Source organism: Colletotrichum phormii, assembly GCF_030913505.1.
Source record: "Colletotrichum phormii strain CBS 102054 chromosome Unknown BDP81scaffold_3, whole genome shotgun sequence".
Taxonomy (NCBI): domain Eukaryota; kingdom Fungi; phylum Ascomycota; class Sordariomycetes; order Glomerellales; family Glomerellaceae; genus Colletotrichum; species Colletotrichum phormii.
The window spans coordinates 2,224,687-2,238,194 of record NW_026851445.1 but is presented as its reverse complement, the minus strand read 5'-3'; the positions used below and the strand labels follow the sequence as shown (position 1 = coordinate 2,238,194).

General features: G+C 55.4%; 4 protein-coding genes and 2 non-coding genes across 6 annotated transcripts; 3 read left to right on the top strand and 3 right to left on the bottom strand.

The window, feature by feature from the left end:
• Positions 1-241: 241 nt before the first annotated feature.
• BDP81DRAFT_t79 lies at positions 242-322 on the top strand. The gene has a single exon. It is a non-coding gene; the product is annotated as a tRNA-Gly (tRNA).
• Positions 323-928: 606 nt separating this feature from the next.
• On the bottom strand, positions 929-1,038 carry BDP81DRAFT_t77. The gene has a single exon. It is a non-coding gene; the product is annotated as a tRNA-Met (tRNA).
• Positions 990-2,724, bottom strand: BDP81DRAFT_418893 (uncharacterized protein). Its single transcript, XM_060589723.1, has one exon. It carries the CDS (start codon positions 2,367-2,369, stop codon positions 1,347-1,349), a length of 1,023 nt encoding a protein of 340 aa, XP_060450032.1. The 5' UTR covers positions 2,370-2,724; the 3' UTR covers positions 990-1,346.
• Positions 2,725-3,682: 958 nt separating this feature from the next.
• Positions 3,683-5,056, top strand: BDP81DRAFT_403496 (uncharacterized protein). The gene has a single exon (XM_060588882.1). The coding sequence runs from the start codon at positions 3,801-3,803 to the stop codon at positions 5,013-5,015; it is 1,215 nt and encodes a 404-aa protein (XP_060450031.1). The 5' UTR covers positions 3,683-3,800; the 3' UTR covers positions 5,016-5,056.
• Positions 5,057-6,516: 1,460 nt separating this feature from the next.
• BDP81DRAFT_390682 (uncharacterized protein) lies at positions 6,517-9,123 on the bottom strand (the record flags this gene model as incomplete). Its single annotated transcript, XM_060587441.1, has 2 exons — positions 6,517-6,823; positions 6,875-9,123. The coding sequence occupies 2 exons, from the start codon at positions 9,121-9,123 to the stop codon at positions 6,517-6,519; spliced, it is 2,556 nt and encodes an 851-aa protein (XP_060450030.1).
• Positions 9,124-11,028: 1,905 nt separating this feature from the next.
• Positions 11,029-12,076, top strand: BDP81DRAFT_418887 (uncharacterized protein). Its single transcript, XM_060589722.1, has one exon. The coding sequence runs from the start codon at positions 11,115-11,117 to the stop codon at positions 11,592-11,594; it is 480 nt and encodes a 159-aa protein (XP_060450029.1). The 5' UTR covers positions 11,029-11,114; the 3' UTR covers positions 11,595-12,076.
• The last annotated feature ends 1,432 nt before the right edge of the window (positions 12,077-13,508 follow it).

Sequence of the window (13,508 nt, the reverse complement as noted above, 5' to 3'; positions counted from 1 at the left end):
CAGAGCCTCTAACTCAATTGTAATCCACAACCCCAGCAACATCCCAGCTGGCAGCAACATCAGCCCCCGGAGCTTGCCAACCTCACAAGTCACCCCAGCGACCCGCCGTCAAAAACATTTCGGCACCCGGAACGGGCCCCATTGTAGACCTCAGCCGCAACACCAGCCCTAAGCTAAACCCACCACACCATAACCACAATTCCGGCGTCCCCTAGCATCTCAAACTACGAGTTATCAATATGCGTCGATGGTTTAGTGGTAAAATTCTCCGTTGCCATCAAGCAGCGTCGGGGAGCCGGGGGTTCGATTCCCCCTCGACGCAATTCTTTTGCTTATTGCGTGGAAATACGCGTCGAGTCGAAGTCGTGGGTTGCGGATTTTCGGTTTTTGTGATTTTTGGGGGTCAGTTGAGGTGTTGTGTGCTGTGTGGGGTGCCATGTGACCCCACTTCACAACCACACTTGCATTTGCAAAGTAAATAAAATACACTGGAAGGACGAGTTGATGGGATGCTCAGGGGGAGGAGGTGAGTAGGTATGTAAGTGGTATGTCGTTGCTGAATATATGCGTGTAGCATCACATCACGGCAGTGTTTTGTTGCGAAATATACTTTGAGGCTTATTCATGTTAATGGGGGAGGAACTTCACGTTTGCGGCAAGTCGATAGATATGCAAAACTCCATTCAACATTACCAAACTGGCAGGCAACTCGTTGCATCAGATCAGCCCTGTTGACCAGAAGGCGAATTGCGGATGTCTTCTAAAGTATGATTCGATGTAACAACAACCTAGGTCCCACACGAGACCATCGGTTTAGATACCAGAACATGCATGCATGAATGACCTGGGCTGTATGGGCATTCACATCGCCCTGCCAAAACATGCAACACTCAAAAAAGCAATCAGTTGCGCTACGAGTAAAATGTAATGTCCCTAGCAAGGCTCGAACTTGCGACCTTTGGATAACCCCCAGGATGTTTCCCAGAGTCATATGTATTTAATATGAGACCAACGCTCTACCGACTGAGCCATAGAGACGATCTTGTGTGACAGCCGCTGCGATGGGTGGTACCAAGAAGCGAGAGAGGACATCGTGGGCGGGGCAGAAGGGGAGAGACGATTATTGTGGGAGGGGAACGGGGCTGGAGAGGGAAATCTGGGCCAGTCACGACTCACGATCGTGACGGATGGAGAGGGAAACAGGGTCTTTTGATTTCCCTCAAAGTCGAACGCGTTGTGTATATGGAGACCGTGTGACCCAAACGAGACTAGACTCGAAATCCCCTCGAGACCACTTCCCAGTCACCCATCGCACCTCAACTCACACTCTCTCCCACTCATACACATCACGGCGCCTCAACCCTCAGCAACCTCTCAGCATTCCGAAACGCAATCATCTCAAGCTGCTCCCCCGTCACCATCCCACTATCCCTCAACTCCCTCATCCACGCGAGCCCATTCTCGTTCTTCTCAAACGGGTAATCGACACTATACAAAATATGTTCCACCGGCGTATTCCTCAACACGCACGCCAGCGGCGCGAGTCCCCACACCCCGCTCGTGGTAACCCACACGTTCCCCTCCCACACCTCCCGCCAACGGCGCCGCCGCGGACCCCACCGCACCGAGAGCTTTTCCACGCGCTCCATCATAAAGGGTAACATCTCTCCGAAATGGCCAATGATGATTTTCAGCGACGGGTGTTCGTCAAATAGGCCCGCGGCGAAGAGCTTGAGGACGGCGAGACCCGTTTCAGAGTGCCACCCGAACCCGCTGGATCCCATACTCCGCGCCGCGCCGGGGTCAAAGTTGCCCTCGTACGCGGGCCGCTGGCTCTCGGAGGGGTAGGTAGGGTGTAAGTAAATCGGCACATCGAGCTCCGCGGCGGCGGCGAAGACGGGCCAGAAGCGTCGGTCGTCGTAGTGCTTCCCGTCGACGTGCGTATCCACCAAGGCGCCAACGAACCCCAGCTCCCGGACACAGCGCCCGAGTTCCGTCGCCGCGGCCTCCGGGTCGGCCATCGGTAGCACGGCGAAGCCTGCGAAACGGGTGGCGTTGGCGCGTACTGCGCCCGCGAGCTGGTCGTTTGCGAGTTTGCTTAGGTGTGGGGCGCGGGGGCCGAGGCCGGGGGCGTGGGATACGATTTGCAGGCTGATGCGGGTGTCGTCCATGTTGGAGAGGCGGAGGGGGCCGACGTCTTTGAGGCGGGATGCTACTTCGGGGAGGTGTTTGAGTTGTTCTGCGTATATGTCGGAGAGTTCTGTGAAGAGGTCTTCTGCTACGAAGTGTTCTTCTAGGGTGATTAGTTTTGGGAGGGGGTCTGACATTGTGAGGATACAGGGTGAGTTTGTGTTTGGATGGTTTGGCATGTGTTGATGAGAGAGATTTGGATTGCTTGAGGTGAGGTGAGGTTCGAAGAGGTGAGATTGCTTCTTATGCCGTGTGTTCGAAGCCACTGTGATGGTGGCGGACGCCTCGGCCGACGTCTCCCGAAGAAGTGTGACCCCGCATGCTGTGTTCAGATGAATTCATGTGAGACATGCAGCTCGCGGAATTCGACCCAGCCGGTTGGTTCCCTTGCGATTTGATAGTCAAGAGCTGTTGAGATGAGGGCTCAAATGACATTAGAATTTGAATGTATGCATTTTAACATACGAGACTAATTGACAGTCGACCGAGTAGGTGCCTATTGTGGACGGCTCTGTTATCTTTTGACGTCTTCACTCGTCATTCATCTCGAATTCTATTAGAGAAAATGACTTGTACATCAGGAAGCTCTGCTGAGCTGCAGATACACAGAGGATCCCATATCCTGTGACTGTTTCATAAAGTTCATGTACTTCCTGTGAAGTAAAGACTAATGAGTGAAGGGAAGTCATAGACAAACTAGGAGCGAGACTAGGTAGACTGCTACGTGGTAGGCCACTTGACCTGTGATGCTACAATAGAAAGACGATGCGGATGTAATACAAATCCATGATTTCTCTCTGAGCAGACTTTCAACAATGCGATTGCATTGCCTCGACAACATCTCATTCTGGGGCGAACAATCTCATGATAAACATGAGGTATGGTAAGACCTTACACATGATTCAAAATCTTCACCGACATTAGAAGAGAGAAGCGATACCTACATTGTGCTCGTCAAGCCCATCATCCACTGGCCCAGCATTGAGTAGCTCTGCAAACATCATGATTATGAAGCCTCTGGAGCCAAGCCTTCGGAATCCCTTCAAATATGACGAAAAGACGCAATATGCATCCCTCACCCTCACCCTCGTACTTGTACAGCCCAGCCGAGGAATAAGCATTCCTCAAACGATCATCGCGAAACATGACTACTGTGCCGGTGACCAACCGTACCCCACAGCCACGGTGCCACCCTCATGAGCTGAGTCCACGGAACAGCGCCCCACTCCAGCGCCCCGGACCCCAAGGCCAAGCCCGCGCATGTCCCGCCACCACGATCCGAACCCCCGCGGCTGCCCCAACCTCCCCCCGGGAGCCCCTGAGTGTCAGTGCCTGAGTGCTGCATGCCCTCCCACCGCCTCCAACCCCGCATTCATGCCCCCCGCAACCGGCACCCGTCACCGTCACCGCCGCCTTACACCGACCTCACGCGACCACAAGTGAAAGTATCCAAGCGCCATGAGAATCGCGACTCCGCGCCGGACGACCTCATCTCACCCTCACATCACATCTCACTCAACCAACTCCACCTCAACTCAAATTAACCCACACTCACCTCTACTCACACTCAACTCGTCCATATACTACTACCTGCTTCAAAAAACAAAGCAATGGACGATCCCTCAACCCAAACAACCCTCGTCCTAACACACCTCTCCAAAACCCTTTCCCTCTCCCCGCCCCAATCCACCCACCCGCCCGCAACCCTCACCGGCCTCCCAACATCACACACCGGAACAGCCTACCTCTTCCTCTCCGTCTCGGCCCACCACCCCCGGCTCCAAATCCACTCCTACCCGGCCATCCACTGGGCCCGCGCCTACATCTCCAACATCCCGACCCCGTCCGCCCCGATATCTCTGCCGTCTACACAAGAGACATCACGAGAAGGGCCCGTCATAGGCCTCCTCTCCGATGCCCTCGCCGGCCCCGCCGTCCGCGCCTGCGTGACAAAAGACCTCCTCCACGTCCGCAAGTTCCTCGCCATCCTCTCTCCCGTGTTGGAACACATCATATCCTCCAACGCGAACGCAAACTCGTTCTCTTCAGCACCGACGACAAACTCCTCAGCAATGGACCTAGACGGCCCAGAACCGACAAGAACAACAACAACAACAACAATGCAACCCCTACCCAGCTGCCTCCTCCACGGCCTCGCAGGAACACTCTACCTCCTCCGCCTAATCCGCCACTGGGTCCCCTCCTCCGCGCCCCTCGTCTGCGGCGCAATAGTCCACGTGTCAGAGTACCTCCTCGGCCCGCATCCCTGGACATGTCCTTCTCGATCACCCGCATCGTCTGAATCTCACTCTCACTCTCACTCTCATTCATCACCACGACCGTCACCAGAAGACACCCGCGGCACAACCCACGGCGACCTAGGCATAATAACCCAACTCGTCCTCACATCTCCTCCCCTCGCCGCATCCCCGGCCCTGAAATACCGCCTCGCCGGCCTCCTAGACCTCCAGCTTCCCAACGGCGACTGGCCAGCCCCACCACCCACCTCACCACCCACCTCACCAAACTCACAACACCCCCAAAGCGGCATACAACAATCTTCAAACGCACCACTAACACCAGACCAAACACCAACACAGCCAGAACCCCCAGCATCACCACAACCACCCCGCGCCTTCGCCTCCGGCCCCCAAGGCCTCGTCCTCTCCCTCCTCTCCCTACGCCCCTTCTTCCCGACCCTACACCATCGCATCGACGACGCTGTTGAGAGGGCGCGCGAGTTCCTCTGGGCTAGGGCCGTTGACTCTGAGGTGCCGACTGAGGAGGTGAACCTGTTTTACGGGTCGTTGAGTACCGCGTTGTAAGTTTCCTCGTCTCAGTTTATTGTGTGTTGTTTGCATGTGAGAGGTGTGAATTGGTCCTCCTAATGCCTTACCCCCTGATGGAGAAATTTCGAGTATCAGTGGATCATATTCATTCTTATGTATCGATGTTACCTTCTTCGATCAACCTGCCTTTCTTGCTCGTGAAACTTCCTCACCTACCCCTCCCCTCCGTCTTCAAACATCTTCCACTTATCACAACATCAAGCCTCTCACAATGTACTCAAGTCTCACACCCAAACCTCACCTCCCATCTCACTCTCACCACACCAATCCCAGACACCATCCCAATCCTAATCACATAACTAACAAACCCCCCCCCCTCCCTCCCCCCAGAACCTTCCCAAAAGGCCCCAAAAGAACACACCTCCTAAAACCACAACCCCCCTCGCCAAGCCAACCCCTCTCCCCGCCCTCAAACACCAACAACGCCGCCATAACCACATCGCAAAACTCATCAACGCCATCTTCCTCATCAACAACACCAACACCACCAACAGCAGGTTCCGTAACAACCGCCCCCCACCCGGGCTCGGCGTATCTCCACGCCGTGAGCGAGCGCGATATGCCCCGCATGATCTTCTACAATGACATTTAATATCACCCTCCGATGTGTTTCATACTGCCAAGTATGCTCTTCATCATCCGGCAGGAACAAGAATGGGATGGTAAAATCGTTCAACTACGAGAGGCAAGCTCTCTATAAGGTTAGGACAAAACAGAAACACATGTAAATACGCAACTACGGGTTTTCACCAGGCGTAGACAGGATACAAGATACCCCAAATCTAGATTCCATATTTCCTTGGAATAGCATAGATGCTTCTACTCAAGCCATTATACCAATACATCACTTCATTAATTCTTCACTCGACTTCATCTGATAAAACTCACCCATTACATCTCTCACAAGTCACAAAGTCACAAATAAAAAAGTCATGAGTCAATGGAGTTCATATTCCAAGAGCGCGTCCGCCCCCCGATCGCCAGTGGGGACGAGACGACGGGTATATTGGCCACCTCACACCACACACCCACTACAACCCACTCTTCTCGCCTCACTCCCACATCTACGCATACCCCCTCTAGGTCAGAAGGATCATGACCATCCGCGAAAGAAGAATGAAAAAAACACAAGAGCCTTATGTCCAGGACAACAATCGAAACGAGTGTGGTGAGGTCCCTTCCCATTTCTCTCCCGGGCCATTTCGAGTTTTGGTTTCTTCCTTCTCCACCCTCGGCCATGCTGCCCTGGCCCCCCCCCCAAAACAAAACACTTTGCCCGTGTGCCCAAGAGAAAGCCCTTCTCTCTCCTAAGAAACCCCTAATTACGCCATGTGTCCCGTTTCCCGTGGGACTGGTGCTTCCCAGTCCATGCCTGAAAGAAAAACAACCTCCAAAGTGCCAAACGTAAAAATCAGAAAGTCAAAATGCTAGCGTTGAGGAGTGATGCGACGACCTCGGTTGATGAGTTGAACCGACTTCACCGGTTGCGATCATCCTGCGATGATCGACTGGCGCGAGACGACGCCCCAAAGCTACCAGACAGCATCCCCAACCACCCGTCGGGTCGGGTTTGCCGTCCCCTGGGCGCGGGCGAGAGGATACCAGCCTGCTCCACGTCCTCGTCTCTGTCTCGCGAGCCGGACGCCTCGGCTTCCACCTCGTCGTCAGAGTCGTCGTGATACGGTTCGTAGCGGGGGCTAGAGGGGGAGCCGCGTGCAAGAGAGCGTACGACATCGCCCTTGCAAATGGGGCATGTGCGGCGGCGCGTCGTCAACCAAGGCGTGCTGAGAACGTTAGTACTAAAAACATAAAACAAAAGGGGCAGACAAACTCACATGCACTCTGCGTGGAATTCGTGGCCACAGGGCAAGCTCATGACGCGGCTGACGCCGTCGACGTACTCCTCCAAACAAACCACGCATTCGACCTGTCTGCCCATGTACTTCTTCCACTCGCTCGAGTAGCTGCCGTTTGCCTTTTCGTGCTCTGTCCGCGGTGGCGACCTAGGCATCTGCAGGGCCGAGTTGACAGACAGCAAGCTCTCCGACTCGGGGATGCCTGTCGTCGTTCTAGAACGAGGCCGTGGTCGGGAAGGCGTCTGCTGTAGCAATGGCGTGGTGGGTGTTGGACTCGTGGGTGATGGAATTCTCGGCGAGGGAACGGGTGACGCCGCGACGGTGTGGTACGTGCGAACGGGCAAACGCTCGACGACTGACTTGGGGGCCCTCCAGCGTCTTCTGCGAATGCGCGCGCGAAGGATCAGCAAGGCATAGACGACGCTCAAAGTGATCAGAGGGCTGATCACAAGCACGAGCAGAGTATCGAAGAAGGGGCTGGAGCTGCTTGAAGGCGTAATCGTAACCCAGAGACCATCGTGCCCAATAGGCTCGTTGTCATCGTCGTTGTCACCATCGTCGGGAATGGGCTCCGAGGGCCGCGGGGGATCCTTGGGCTTGTCCTCCTTAGAGAAGTCGGCACCGTCGTCTTCTCCGAAAATCTTTGACATGATACCCCCGTGAGCCGTAGCCTCCTTTCCGGAGGTGGATCCCTCGGTCTCAACGGGCGGCAAGTCAGGGTTGTACTCGCCGCTTCCGGGAGTGATGCTTCCGCCCTTGGGGCCAGTGACGTCCTTGCCACTCTTCGCGGTATTGCCGGGCTTGCCGACCTGCTGCTCCTTGGCTGCGGCTGCGGCCTCGGTCTGGTCTTTGGAGCTGGGGGCATCCACCAAATCGGGATCCCGCCAGTCTTGGACACCGATTTGGAATGTGTCTTCGCTCTTGCGAGCGTCGGGAACTTTGCCTTTGCCCCTCTTGGCGGCCTTGCCGAGGCCGTCTCGGATGACCCTGTCCTTCTCCTCGCTCCAGTCGTCAACGAGAACCCAGTTATGGCGACCGCTGCTCGGGGGCTGAATGCTGTCGCCAGATCGTGAGCTACGGCCCCAGCTAAACAGCCATCGGAACAGGCTGGTACGGGGCTTAGCCGCCTTGTGCTCGGCCTTGGCCGGCTTGCCCTTTGCGGCAGCCTTTGCCCTGGGCGTTGCCGTGGCCTTGGGGGTCGGCGTCGGCGTCGTCGCCGCAGCCTTTTGCTTGTTCTTCCTGTTCCTCCGGCTTCCCCCGTCGGATTGCAGAACCTTGAGGGCCGGGCGGCCGTGCTCGTCGAGAGTATCCTCGATGAAGCTGCCGGGCTGCGTCAGGGACGACAGCAAGTGCGCCGTGGTCCGGGTGGTGAAGACAGAGGGGATGGAGACGTTGGAGGTATCGCCTCTGGCGAACATCTGAATCAGGGGACCCCCCTTTGTGTTATCGCCCACGATGAGGGCCATGGCGCCACGTCGCTGCGCCCACTTGACCTTTTCCAAGAAACCGCAGCCGCCGCGACTGAGCAGCACGATCTTCCCGGCGATCTCCGCAGCCTCTTGTATCGATTGGATATCGGCGTGGGTCGACTCGGTGGACAGGGCGCTATCGTGGTTGGGCTGAGGCTTCCGGGCGAGGCCTTGGTGGAGGTAGTCGTCGGTGCCGTCGTCGGCTGGGCGGATCTTGGACCTGAGGCGGGTGACGGGGACACCCACGGCGTCAGGCACGGCGTCCTTGTCGGTCTTGTCGCGCTTGTGGTGACCAGGCTTGCCGGCGGCAGCAGCAGCCTTGTTGGAGGACTTGGACATGCCCTTGGTGGCAGTCTTGAGAACAGCGTTGGCCTTGCCGTCGTCCCAACCGGGAATGTCACTGCATCCCAACTCGCCCTCGCCCTCACCCTCCTGGAGGTTATCGTCGGCGAAGCCACTGCCGATCCATAGTTGACCGCTCAAACCCTTGTTGGGCAAATTGGGGCCAAAGGCAGCTGGGCGAGCGACAAAGGAAGTGCTGTTGTCATCGGTCAGGCTGATGGCGGCATTTGGCTGGAAAATGGAAAAAGGCGCTGTAAATGAGAAGAAACTCGTGAATCGTGATCGCGGTACGGCGGCCGGGGCGGCGATGACGGGAGAGGAGGAGGAAGAGCGCGCCAGTGAGGTGATGGAGCGGCAGAAGAGGAAGAGCGAAGCGGCGAAGAAGAGGACGATAATGGCTATTCTGGGAGTACGCATGGTTGGGTATCGTATCGGGTCGTTACTGAATGGGAGAAAAAGAAAGGGGTCAGAGGTCGAGGCTCTGTGTCGTGAGTATGGTATCTAGAAGTGGCGGAGGGTTCGGCGCACGGCGCGGCAGCCGAGGGGGGTAATCGAGTCTGGCGATAGTGGAACCAGAAATGGTTGTCGACGTTGGATAAGGTGAGGTATCGACCGGCAGCCGGCAGCGGCTCAGCGGCAAACTGCACAGGAGCCCAGCATGCGCAAAGTCATTCGGCGACACAAAGCGAGGAGAGATCGTCTGTCTGTCTGTCTGTCTGTCTGTCTGTCTGGCTGCTGTAGGTCGAAATGCCAAATGTATGACGAGGCTGAAGTTGAGGTAGAGTGAAGTTGTGGCGAGGAGGGGAGGTGAAGGTACGACGGTTGGTAGGTATCCGTAGGGCCTTTGGTCGGAGCCAGGAGGGTTGGAGGGGTGAAGGGGTTGGGCAGCAGCAAGACACGCTCTCCGGGTCTCTCTTTAGTGTGCCGGCGGGAAGCGTCGGGTCAAGAGAAAAGAGAAAATGGGACTGGTATTTCGGTGGTCGGGAAGCAACAAGAGGGAGAAAATTGGATGACGAGGTGCCGATCAGGTTATTCAGGTTCGGGACTGCAGTAAGGTAGGTAGAGTGGGAGAAGTCAATTTGATTGTGTGCGGCACGGCGGCTTTGGTGAGGTCAGGTAGTTAGTTATTGGGTGTGCACGCAGCGCATAGCGGTGCAGCATGCGCCATACAGAGAAAAGAAGACCCGGTGACGATTGGTAGACAGGCACACCGTCGGATAAGGTAAGGTAGAGTAGAGGCGTGGGATGGAACGACTCGAGCAATGGAAGAGAAAGGGACGGGAAGACACTTGAAGGTTTCGACTTGTGACCTGTGACTTGGCGAGAGAGAGAGAGAGAGACAATACTCCGTAGAAATGGAAGACTGAAAGTGACACACCAGGAGGGTCTGTCCCGTCTGCATTTGGTGGCGGGGCGCTCACTCGCTCTGCTCTCGTGCAATTATCAATGACACACACACACACACACATCTCACTCACTCTTCGGATGCACAGAGTAAGGTAAGGTACTTACCTCAGCGGCCTGTCATTATGGCAGCATCTGGCAAACTGCACATGAAAGTGACTGGCTGGCGGGAGTAGGTATTGGTCCCAAAATGGACTCATTCATGGACCATGGACCCATGGAGTCGAGTCGGGGGGTTTGGGGGCCCCTGTCTGGCTGAAAGGTGAAAATCGGACGCACTGCGCATCGGGGCACACCTCACGCGTGCACTTTCAGTTTGATGGCGTGGGCACGCGGGACAGGACTGGTTGGTCATGAGCCACATGTATGTACCTACCTAGGTAGGTAGTTGACCTCACAACTCATTCTCAATCTCACTCTCATCTCACTCTCATCAAGGTAGCAATATCACTCAGTGAGATATCCTCAAGTGAGTGGGCAATGGGCTCACTCAAAGACCATAACCATCAATATCGCCATTTACATGCTTCAAGTGTATCCGTAGCAATCGCCTTTTCTTTCTTCAGGTGACAGCGCCAACCCAGTCCACGGTCCACCGCGACTGTCAAAAATACACCCATCCCAGCCACGCTCGCCCGCAGGGTGTGGCATGGCCGCAGGGGATGGGTTGCAGGGTCGACCGGCTTTGGCGGCACACGCAGAAAGTCTCACTCAAGCTTGGTGGCATCTTGGTATCGACCTATTGAGGGGTCCTGGACCTCCAAAGGGCCCCAGAGGGAGCCTGGAGCAGGCCAGTTTGTCCTGGATGCTGCTTGTCGTCGCGTGTGCTTGTCGCTGCTGCACCAGTGATTCAGTAAACCCAACTTTCATGTTCCACCGTCTCAACTTTCTCTCTCCTATTCTCCACATCCGATGCTTCAGGCCGGACAGGCGACTCTCGCAGGAAAGCGTATGAGAGGCAGACCTTGACGCCCAGCCGCGCATGGGGAGATTGAACCACCACCATGAGGGTTCTAACAATTCGCGATCGTCTCACAAGCGCCAAAGCCGACTTGGCCATCTTAGCAGTGAGCAAGCATCTCGCCAATTCCTCAAGCTGCTCCCAAGATTCCAAAAGCGTCCAAAACACCCGACTTAGCTCAACTCACATCCGCGTGGAATACGACAACCCGGGAAATGAGGGTGACGAGTTACCCGTACGTTCCCGTACGGCCCGCACGTCGTACCCAAGGCACCAGAGGTCGTCGCTTCGCTCGCCTCTTACATCGTTCCCAACTTCCCGAGGGACGAATGAACCAGAACCACCCCCTAGAAACCGGGCGCAGCAGCTTAGCTCTAAACGCGCGGTTTTCCGTACGGGCCCTGCAGATGCCGTTATCAAAACACCCGCAAACAAAGAATCTTTCCGTCGAGTTAGGTTGTCAATGACTTCACACGCGACCACTCAGTACACTGGACTGATTCCCTCCCACTGCCCCTCGTGACTGAACCCCAACTGAGACGAGGGGGCGCCATCTAAACCGCAAAAAAAAGGGGTGTGTGTGCGTTTGCAGCAGTCCCTTGCTCTTGATGGATGCTAGAACGCCCAGACTCGTCTCGGCCCGTTCTGAAAGAAACCTAACCCAAATCTCAAAAGTCAAGGAGGGGTGACTCGGCGAGGTCATCATCATTGAGAACTCCCAAATACAGCCAGAGCTACCTGATACTGCCTATAGTCGACAGAGACAAGCAACAAAGGTAGAAGCGCTCCAAAGTCTCATATATATCTGAATGAGGAGACTCAACCTACTCCGGGTCAAGCTAAGTGAAAGAGAGGCAGAAGTGCTCATGGGCATGAGTTGATGAGGTAGCCGCCGAGTCCAAAGTGCTTGCATGACCTATCCGTACCTTGTCCCACAAACACAAACCCCCCTCCACCCTGCAAGATCGACGTGATGTTGCCCAGCATCGTGAACCTCTTCCACCCTCGAAATTCAATCTCAACTCCATCCAATCCTCGCTCACAACAAAGCGTGCATCGTCCGTTGAAATCATACCGCACGCAACTAAGCTTACCTTACTTTAGTCTACCCACCGTGCTGCCTTGAGCTCTAAAGGTATCTGAGCCTCCAGGGTAGTCAGAGTAGCAGGCGAACAGACAATCACAGTGCGTCAAGGCGTCTCACCTCGCTCGCCAACCCTCCCAGTGTTTATCCCGTTTTCAGTGACACGCAAGGTATCCGTACGGAGTACGGTACCCAAGGTTCGAACTTCGAACCGCCGATGGGAGATGGAGGCACAGGGGGAAAACTCAATTCAACTCCAAATTCCTCTAAATCCTACCAACCAACTTCACGTTGACATTGCGGGCGAGGCTTGACTTGACCCAACCAACCAACCGACCAAACAAAACAAAACAAAACCATGCTCCCAACGTCGTATCGTCCACCCCCTTCACCAGAGTTAGAAACGCGTGACAGAATCGAGCACCCATGCATGATGTACCTCATCCTCCCCCAGGCCCCGACTTCTTTCTCAAGTCCTCTCCATCTCACTCTCACTCGAAACCAAAAGCGGTCCACCAGCTCCATGACGTCCGACATCAACAGCGTAACACTTCTTTACCCCCCACCGTCCGCCCTCCGCCCCCCGGCACACCCCCGGGCCCCATTCCCGCCGTCCTCACCACCCTCACCCGGTGACGGACAACCCGTGGCAGTGCCGTCCCGGCTGTGGCGCAAGACCCTTCCTTTATTCACTTTTCCCATCCCACATTCCTCCTCCCGATGCCGCATTCATCCACTCTAAAACTTGGCATCCTTTCATTCCCCTGGTATCCGCATTCCTTTCCCCTTCCTCCGTACCTGAATCCTCACGCGAGCGGAAAAGCCACTCCCGTCATCTGTCCCTCTCACCATCACATTCCCATCTTACAAAGAAAACCCCGGTATTCGTATCCCGTGTGTCCGTATCACACTTCCAACCTTAGGTACCCCCTCCTCGCCGAATGGAGTTAGCTCCCACTTATGAAATGGACCCCTTATGGATGATGGGGTCGCCCTTCCGACTTTTGTTTCACAGTTTCTCGGGCAGGGGTGTCAGCTCTGGTAAAGGAAAGAGTGAAACGCCGTTTGCGAGCATATCCCCCCACCGCTACAGCCCAAAGCCTCAAGTGTAAGAACAATAGTGACATTTTCCCTCTACGCCATTCAAAGAGAGACCGCCCTCTCATCAGTACTGTAATTGAGACTCAAACGAAATGTTATAGTGTACGTCCCTTCGAGGCTTCGCATTAGATGTCGAAACTAACGTCATCTCAATGGGCAACGTCGTGGATCTCACAGCTTACAGCCTCCTCCAAATGAGGCTGAGATTGGACAGTAGAGACGAATCTCAGTTTGCAGGCTTTCTCCACATAT